Source organism: Eptatretus burgeri, chromosome 2 (assembly GCF_056783735.1).
Source record: "Eptatretus burgeri isolate ZD-2024b chromosome 2, Ebu_testis_v1, whole genome shotgun sequence".
Taxonomy (NCBI): domain Eukaryota; kingdom Metazoa; phylum Chordata; class Myxini; order Myxiniformes; family Myxinidae; genus Eptatretus; species Eptatretus burgeri.
This window is the reverse complement of record NC_140962.1, coordinates 60772429-60782570: the sequence shown is the minus strand read 5'-3', so window position 1 is coordinate 60782570 and position 10142 is coordinate 60772429. Positions and strand designations below refer to the sequence as shown.

General features: G+C 40.3%; 1 protein-coding gene across 6 annotated transcripts in view; it reads left to right on the top strand.

Annotated features, from left to right (window-relative positions):
- Positions 1–3529: 3529 nt before the first annotated feature.
- The window catches only part of LOC147032143 (uncharacterized), a 39732-nt gene continuing 33119 nt past the window's right edge, over positions 3530–10142 (top strand). For 3 of the 6 annotated variants that reach the window (XM_085869489.1, XM_085869490.1, XM_085869488.1), the window contains exons 1-2: positions 3530–6288; positions 7813–7974. In XM_085869489.1, the coding sequence (XP_085725615.1) occupies positions 3707–5368 (1662 nt within the window). In that variant the 5' untranslated portion in view covers positions 3530–3706 and the 3' untranslated portion in view covers positions 5369–6288; positions 7813–7974. Of the gene's footprint in view, positions 6289–6378; positions 6531–7812; positions 10099–10142 lie in introns of those variants that run through there. The other 3 variants (XM_085869491.1, XM_085869487.1, XM_085869486.1) reach the window with 3 other exon arrangements.

Genomic DNA, 10142 nt, shown 5'->3' with positions numbered 1-10142 from the left:
CAAAAGGCAAGAGCCTAATGGGTGTTAATCTGTTCGACAAGTTTGGGTTCAAATTTTTCGACCCGACCGGTGCACACATCCACATGATTGCAGACAAAGACAATGCGTACAAACACCTGTATCCTTCCCTGTTTGTTGGGTTTGGGGAGTGTAAGAGTTACTGTCATGCTCCTCGAGTGGACCTTGCAGTTCCACCAGTATCTCAAGGTTAGAGCCGTCTTACTTTCTCTGTTTGTGAAGAGCTTTCTAAGCAGCTAAAATGCCTTGAATCTGAGAGCATAATTGAACTCATTGATTCGTCTCTATGGGTGTCAAATCTCGTCATCGCACAATGTAAGAATATAGAGCTAAGACTTTGTGTTGATATTAAGACAGTGAATAAAGCTGTTAATCCTGATAAATATCTACTTGCAACCATCAATGAAGTATCTGCTTCATTCCATGGTTCCACAATGTTCATGAAGCTAGACTTGAGAAGAAGGTACCGATTAGTACCTCCAGCAAAGCAGAGCAGACATTTAACTGCATTTGTGACTCATGAAGGCATGTTCCAGTATTGTGAAATGCCATATGGCCTCAGTTCTGCATCAAGTGCATTTTAGAAGATCGTCTCTTCGGTCCTGCCTGGTATTGAGGGGGGACCCTCAACCTCCTTGATGACATCATCGACATCACAGAAAAAAACAAAGCATAACATGATCAGCGGCTGGATGAAGTGATATCACAACAAGTGAAGCACAAGTTGATGCTGAATGAGGAAAAGTGTTCTTTTGCAGCATCAGAGATTGAATTATTAGGATATCATGTGGCTGCCAATGGGGGTACACCTGATGCAGGATAACATTGAAGTTGTTATGACTATTTTTACTCCATCAAATGCAAAAGAGTTTGCATCATTCCTTAGGACTACAAACTTCAACCTCAAGTTTATACACAACTACGTGGAGATTGCCGAACCTCTTCGTAAACTACTACGCAAGGATGTGACCTTAGAATTGACTCATACCCAGGAGCAAGTTTTTATCACACTGAAGGAGAAGGTCACATCTTCAGTTCTCATACATTTTGATCCTAATGCAAAGACTACTGTCACAGCAGGTGCATCAGGTACGGCAGTAGGAGCAGTACTTTCACAATGGATCACAGGTAGTGAGCGGCTTTTTGCATTTGCACATCCCACACTTTTGGAGACAGAACGCGAATGCTCCACAGGGGAACATGAAGTGTTGGCATGTTTCTACACATCCGTGCACTGCCACATCTATCTGTATGGTAGAAAGTTCACCCTCCACACAGACCATCAAGCACTGACAACACTACTAGCTTCAGTGGGATCTGGACATCGACCACTTCGATTTTACAGGTGGTCACACCGTCTCTACCAGTATGACTTTGACATAGAATACTTGACAGGGTCCCATAATCAAGTGGCGGACATGCTCAGTTGTATAACCCCAGTAGCAAACACCAAGAATGATGTGATTAGTGAAGTTGATGTCTTTTTAAATACCACCATTGCAAATGCAATCGCAAATTTAGTCACTCGCGACAAGCTCAAATAGCAATCTCAACAGGATGCAACTTTGCAAAGAGTGTGCAATTTTCTCCAAACGGACTGACCTCAACAAATCACAGAAGAGCTACAACCCCAATACAGGATTCGACATGAGCTATCCGTCTTTGATGAAGGTTATCTCACCCGTAACACCAGTGCGGTGATCCCAAAAGAACTACAGCAACGAGTGATGCATTTCTCTCATGAGGGACATCCAGAGATCATCAAAATGAAACTGAAATGTCACAATTCTGTATGGTGGCTGGGTATTGACACACATCAAGCAGTTTGTGAAGAAATGCAAAGCATGCATCCTCAGCGAGAAATCAGGAGATCCACGTCCGGCTCCTCCTTAGCCTCCATTATAGCCGGAGAAACCGTGGCAACAGCTATCGGTGGACATCTTCAGTGAGATTGGATTTGCATCTCACAACCAGAAGTACTTAATCATAGTCCATGATATTCACAGCAAATGGCCTGTGATCATGGCATCTCGCTTGATTACAACTTCATCCATTATCAGCATCCTGGACAAAATGTTTACAAGATGGGGGCTTCCCGAGTCGATTGCAACAGACAACGGATCTCAATTTATATCTGAGGAATTCACACTACCCGTTATAATCCGCAGAGCAGCAGTGGAGTGGAGAGGTTCAACAGAGTCATCAAAGAGAGCTTAAAAACAATCTGACTGATGGACAGACATTTGATCAGGCTGTTCATACTTTGTTATACTCGTATTGCTCTATGCCTCATTTGTTGACCGGGAAGATGCCCATGGAGGTAATGATAGAGCATAACTTGTGCCTGCCACTTATTCTCCTTAAACCACCTACATCGGCAGATGCAAAGATTGAAGTGATGGCAAAGTCTATTGTGAAGCGACAGCAGAAAATGAAGGAATACACATACAAGCAATCGAGAGCAAAGTCACCTTCATTTGCAGTGGGCCAATGGGTCAGAGTGAAATGCCCCACTGTGCACATAAACTAACGACTTCATTATCACGTCCTCTACAGACCTCACAGTTCCTCGGTCATCATAGCTCGCTACTTGAAGATGGCACAAAGTGGAATGCATCATGTCTGGTACCAACCAACCTCCAAGATGCAGTGAACGATGACAAATGGCTCTTCTTTTCACAAAATCTTCAAGATCAATCTCAGCATCACGATTCAGCTGGGCTACAATCTGGCGAACGCAAATCTGGTCACGTTTGGAAGCATCCTCAATACCTGAGAGATTACCAGTGTACATAAAGTTCATAATGCATGAATATGGTGCAAACTTCCCCAAAATGAACTTTAAATCTTTGAACACATACCATTGAAAATATTTGTCTCAGTTCTGGGTTGAGATTGTGGATCTTTGTTTTTGAAATGGATAAAGTGTTTATTTCAGAATGAAGGAAAATATGTTGTGTTTGACAAAAGTGATTGTGGCTTTAGGGGTATCATGTTTGATGGTCTACCCTGAGGGCAGCACTCTTGAGGAGTGCTCTTGGCCATCGGAATGAAGGCTCTCGAGCACAAATCCGTTTGGAGTTCGCGTGTGGTGACAGTACCAGTTCAAATACAATCATAGACTTCTATAGAGAAGGACTGGAACCTCACGATCTCGAGGTTTTCAACTTGAGTCTGAAGGATTAACTTGAGTCCGGGGCTACTAAAATGACTTCCAGAAGGGCTAGAGACACGATCTCGGGATCCATATAGGGGTTTTTGAGTATGGCGAGTTCAATAGTGTCATTTTCAACACCACCTGAGGTCATCTTCAAGGTCAAAAGGTCATATTTCAAGGTCAAATTACTAAATTTTGGTATTTTTTTGCGCGTTTTTGTGTCTAACTCATAAACGGTGAGAGATGGCTGATTGTAATAAGATGCAAGTGTGTAGAGCTGTCAAACTTTGATATTTATTGTCATGTATTGTATTACATAAACATTTTATGCATGTCACAACACTATGCCTATTACAACTATGTCTATGTCTATCACTAGTTGGAGAGCTTTTCTTTCCTCCTGAGGCATCCCAAAGCTTTTTCTTTGTCACTTACATTGAGGCACACGAGCGTCCTCATTTCACCTTCCTTCTGTTGCAGCTGCATCTTATGTTCAAACCTCTTGATCGTCGCTGATTTGATACTGACACTATGATTTTCGCAATGCAGCTTCACAACATATCACCCAGCGCATACAAAATGATTCGTCGATCCAGCTTAATCATTCTACCATCAACAAAAAAGGTAAAACAGATGCTTGCTAGTAGTCAGGAGGACTCCAACCTCAAAACCTTGTTCGACCAGCTTAAACCACAGCAGCGTTTGGTCAATTTAACGTTTGACGAGGTAAAGCTGGTCGAGACATTGCGATTTTCTGGAGGGCATGTTGTAGGATATGCTCAAAATGCAGCGGCGGGTGGTGAACACGAAATGCTTGCTTCACATGCTATGGTTGTTGAAGTTGCCTGCCATTTCGGTGGTCCACGCTATATTCTATGCATTTTGTCCTGCAAAAAACTAACTGCCGATCAGCTGAAGGAACTCCTTATCGAAGCTGCATCAGCTGTAGTTGGTGCTGGCGGTACTGTGATTTATTTGATATGTGACAATTGCAATACCAACCGCAGTGTTTATTCAAAACTTGTAGGACCAGGAAGTTGCCAAGTGCTGTCAATTCAAGAGCAATCTTTGTTCTTAGTGTACGACTACGTGCACATCTTCAAAAATGTTTGCAACAACCGGATTACTGTTGATGGCAAGACACTCTCATTTGCCATAGATGGCAATGAGTACAAAGCTTACTGGAGTGATATTCAGAAGGTTTATGAGATCGACCGGGCTACTCCTATTCGCTTAACCAAGCTGATGCACACCACTGTTTTCCCCAAGCCCCTTCAACGCCAGAGCGTACCATTGGTATGCCAAGTGTTCAATGACAAGACTGTCACTGCTTTAAAGACCTTCAAGGATTCACTGGGCATCAGCCAAGGCACAATCATCCTCACCCAGATAATGGGTGAGTGGTTCAAGATGATGAACGTGAAAGACCGTTTCTCAGCTAGCCATCTGCGCGACGAATCCAGACAGCCTTGGACAGCAGACTGTACAAGTTTCACTAGGCTGGAGCAGGCCTTCCAAATTATATCTACCTGCGCATGGCAAGGAGGTGGTGGTCGTAAGCTGAAGCTAACTCAGCAAACTGCTGAAGCCTTCACTGTGTCCACACATAATAATATGGATGCTGCCAAATTGCTTCTGGCAGAGAAAGACTTTGACTACGTTCTTCCTGCTATATTTGCAGATGAAGCCTTGAAAAAGTTTTTCGGCCAAGCCAGGCAAAGAAGCGGTGAAAACTTCTACATTGACGTAGTTGACATTATGGCTGCAGCTAAAATTGTAAATTTGCAAACACTCATTAAGCATGACATTATGCCCGAATCTAGTTCTCGTGTGATTGATTGCGACAAGAACTGTACAACTTCCATAAATCCAGATGAGCGAAGTGAACTCATTGACGAGATTACTCCTCAAGACACTCAGGATCTCTTGGGGTCTGACGATGCCCTTAAGCATAAAGTAGTTTATTTTGCCGGACACCTTGTTCATAAATATGGCGATAGCACTAGTATGGAGGAGATCATTGATGATGAAGATGGTAAAGAGGTGTCATCTGAGTTTCTAGATAATTTGAATAGAGGTGGATTGAGTGTGCCGACTATGTCAACCGTCTTTTTGTATATAATGCCTATAATTTGTATGACAAGACTAAAATGTGTTGCCGATTTCATTTTGCTGAGCTGTTATCCTCTGTAGATGCACCTTTAGCTTGTAGTAATGCTGCATGTACTACTTTAGCTAACATCTCTATTATAATACCAAGCTTGCAAACTAAAAACTCAGCTCACCATCACACGATCCCTATGAAATTGCTCTGGCACTTAGCAGACATGCCGACAATGTTTGGGAAGTCTTGGCATTCCATAGTACCACTTGCATTTTGCACAATGTGCATTTTTGTCATTCCCTGTGTACAGTCTGTCGTCTGCTACCAGCTATGTTGTACTGCTATCCCGTGCATGTGCATGGGTATCACTAGTTCTATTGAAAGCTCATGTCCTCAATGCAAGTGACAAAGAAAAAGCTTTGGGATGCCTCAGGAGGCAAGAAAAGCTCTCCAACTAGTGATAGACATCGACATATTTGTAACAGGCATAGTGTTGTGACATGCATATAATGTTTATGTAATACGATATATGACAATAAATATCAAAGTTTGACAGCTCCACACACTTACAAATTATTACAATCAGCCATCTCTCACCGTTTATGAGTTAGACACAAAAACGGGCAAAAAATACCAAAATTCAGTAATTTGACCTTAAAATATGATCTTTTGACCTTGAAGATGACCTCAGGTGGTGTTGAAAATGACACTATTGAACTCGCCGTCCTCAAAAACCCCTATATGGATCCCGAGATCATGTCTCTAGCCCTTCTAGAAGTCATTTTAGCCCCAGACTCAAGTTAATCCTTCAGACTCAAGTTACAAACCCCGAGCATGGGAGGTTCCAGTCCTTCTCTGTAGGAGTCGATGAATACAATACACTTATGGACTGGGGAAATGAGTTTGAAGAAGATAGTATACAAATGCTTCTTGAATAACTCCCTGATGTTGTTCTTTATGCAAAGCAAGGCACAATGAAGGACTACTTGAAGTTTTGTTGGATGGACAGGCATGTACTTTTTTTTTCCTTAATCCTATATGTACAACATTTATCCCAAAGTTTGGTTGTAATTAATATGTATATTTTATCCCACTCCAGTTCTTGTCTCTTTGAAGGCCAAATAGAACATGCACTTCTCATGATAGATCGGGATGGGATTACAAACCTGTTGTTTAAGGACTTATCTGAAGACAAGTTCTTCGTTAACCTTTGAAGAAGTGGGATGATTTTGGACTTCCATGGACAGACAGGTATATCCTGCTTACTTCATATATATATATATATATATATATATATATATATATATATATATATATATATATATATATATATATATATATATATTTATATTATTGATACTATATTACTAAATTTATTTTTAAAGTATTATATTGCCTCTAATTAGTTGTTTCTATATATGATAGTGTTTGTCCATCATCGGCCGATGAAGCAGTATACCTCATCATCAATGAACTTCATGAAAAACTCAACAATATTGATGGAAGAATTTATTGTTTCTATAGATAAACAAGCTGGTATTTGAATGTTGGATGAATGTTGAAGTTCCTCAATAAGAAGGAAATAATATTTTGTTTCTCCAAGAAATCTTTGTGAACTTCAAAATGAGCATTTTGTTCTTACCAAAGCTCTGGATGAGAGTATCGACTTGTTTGAGGATTGTTGAATGTTGGACATTGAGTGCTGTCATTAGAGCAATGGAAAACAGCTCCAACATTATCAGCTACCTGCCATCGAGGGACATTTCCGCGAGCATATCACGGAATATCTTGAAAATTCGGAAAAAATGCAGCTGCCGAATCTTCTGCGAGAAGAGTTTTCATATGTTCCTTCTGAGAAACAGCAAATTGCAGATGAACTGATACCTTCAACTCCTGCATGTTAAAATTGCCATCACAACACGAAATCTTTGATGATGTACTGGACGCTGTCCATAATAGCTGACCAATGGCCACATTTGTTGATGCTCCTGGAGGCACCAGGAAAAAACATTCTGCTTCAATTCTTTGCTATCTGCCATATGAGCTGACGGTAAAATCGCTTTGGCTGTTGCCTCAAGTGTTATAACCGCAACATTGCTTACTTGTGGTTGTACAGTTCCCAGCACTCGCAACATAGCGGCCGAAACTGAGCTTGCCTCATGTGTCCGCCAGGCACCTCTCATTGTGTGGGATGAAACAACTATGGCACATCGCCATATGCTTTAGGCACTGGACCGAATGTTAAGTGATCTGATGCAGGACTATTTGCCATTTGGAGGCAAGGTAACTTTACTCGGCGGTGACTTCCACCAAGTCCTGTCAGTAGTAAAGTGTGGTTCATGGGCATAAGTAACAAAAGCATGCATTAAATGCTCTGCTTTATGGCAGCACTTCTACATTTATGAGCTACACAAAAATATGAGAGTACAGCATGGTGGTATTGACGAGCACGGCAAGAAATATACTGAATGGCTTCTACTACTGGGTGTTGTTGAACCAACAAATGTTGATAATGTTGTTTATTTGCTACCAGAAATGTGCATGACCTTGGATCTTGCTGCCTTCATTCACTGGACATTCCCCAACCTCACTAACAACTGCAGTAATCCACATTGGATGGCTGAGTGAGCAATTATGGCACCACACTGTGCAATGACCAATGAAATCAACAACCAAGTTACCATGTAGTGTTCAGGTGAAGAATCTCACTGTTCGAGTGCTGATACTGTTACGAATGCCGAAAATATTGTGTCTAACCTCGTCGAGTACCTCAATTAACTCAATATTTAGGCATACCTTCTCACATGCTCTGCTTGAAACATGGAACGCTCATTATGCTGTTGCTTAATGTGATGCCATATTATGGTTTTTGCAATGTCCTCTCTACCTGGACTTTTGGTTCACCAAATAATCAATGGCCACCTATTGCAAGCAACAGTTGCAGCGCAAAAAAGAGACTGTAGTGATCCCATACATTGCAGTAAAGCCCACCTTCCAATTCAAGTGGCAGTATCGACAGTTTCCAGTTTGCTTAGTCTTCAGTATGACCATCAACAAGACTCAGGGCCAAACAATACAGCATGTTAGAGTGTACTTGCATGAGCCCGCATTTACACATTGTCAGCTCTATGTCGCAGAATCATACTGGTATGTCTGTCAACCATGTAACATTTGTTTTACAACTGCAGATGAAAACGCAAAAAAAAACAAATGAATAATCCCAAGTGCGACAGATGCTCATCTCGCGATGGAGGGCAGTCATAGTTGGGGTGCATTTGTGGATAAAGTTGATTTTCAGTTGGATTTGATGGAAAATTAGCGGTTGTGGAGGCTGACAGGCCTGATAAAAGGATTGCTTCTGTGCATTGCAAACTATGTATGATGAGCGGGTCTTGAATTAATGAAAACGTTCGCAAAAAAAAGTTTTTAAAAATTTTTGAGTTGATGAAAAAGTTTTTGTTACACGTAAAAGGACTCTTAAACCCTTTAGACCCTATAGGGGTGTGAAGGTTCTGAAGTGGTCTAAAAAGTCTAATAGGTATAAAGGGTGTAAGGGTGTGTAGAAGTGGTTTTTCTCTTCAAAAAACATTTGCCTGGACCTTTCGTTAAAGCATTTAAGATTGTAAGTAGTTTCAAACAGATACAGCCCAATGTAATTAATTTGACTAAGCCTATTTTAACATGTTGCAATTGAAAGAATTCCATTGGAAATATACATACTAATCCTGTATTATATTTACAGCTTTATATGCATCTGCTTTGAAAAATAATGGCTTGTTATGTAGTAATTATATTGTTTGGCATTCTCTTGTGTATCTTTAATTGTCATTTTAAACAAGCTGTGAATATAAAAAGACCTGGGTTTTCTGCTGCAACTGTTCTTGCAAAATGCATGGCCTGTAAGATAAGATGTTATCTCCTCCTGTCTCTGTTTGAAAGGCTACTCTGTGGGACTTGCTTTGCTTTCACAACAAAATGTAGAGCTTGTAAAATCGAACAACAATTATTTGACATTTGAATGTTTTTCATTCTGTTTTAATTTAAACTTAAATTTGTATAAGTTAATGGCTATTGAAGCAGCTGGTGCTTATTATAAGTCACTTGGAATGTGAGAACATGTAGGGGAATTATTCACAACCATTTTTTCACTCTTAAAGCATTTTTGGACCTCTCAGCTGAAATATTTTAAGTTATACCCGATCTGATAAAATGAAGACATTCTGCCCATATCACAATATTTATTAAAGCCCATGTGACATGCTATAATTGAGAAGATCCTGTTGGGAATATTCATTTTCTTTGTGTTCTATAAATTGATGATGATTAATTGAATTGACTAAAACGATTTTGTTACATGATTAAATAGCTTTTATATTCTGGTCAACTGTACTTAAAATTATATTTTAGCTCTTATAAACAGTAACTGGCTTGGGAAAGTGTTGAAGTGGCCATTATCTCGCAGCTGTGCATTTCATCATTGGACATTGAGAAAGATGTTTGTGCTTTTGAATTTTGACGAATTCATCCTCCATAAGCAGTTTTGTTCAAATTGTCTCATTGCAGAACTGTTTGCTTGAGTGTATAAAAAGGGATACTTGTTCGGCACTTTGAAAGGATTCCACCATTGTTGAAGTGCCTCCCCCCATACATGTTTCAAGTGATTCAACTCTGTTAAATAAAGAACCTGTGAGTGTTTGAAACCTGAGTAAGTGAGTGAGTGAGTGAGTGTGTAATAAAGAACGTGTGAGTGAGGTTTTTTTCAACAGGTGTAAGTGTCTAAAGGGCTCTAAAATGTTGAAAGAGTCTGAAAAGGATTAAAAAGGTCTTAAAAGGACTCAAAAGGTTTAAAATTGTCAAAAGGGT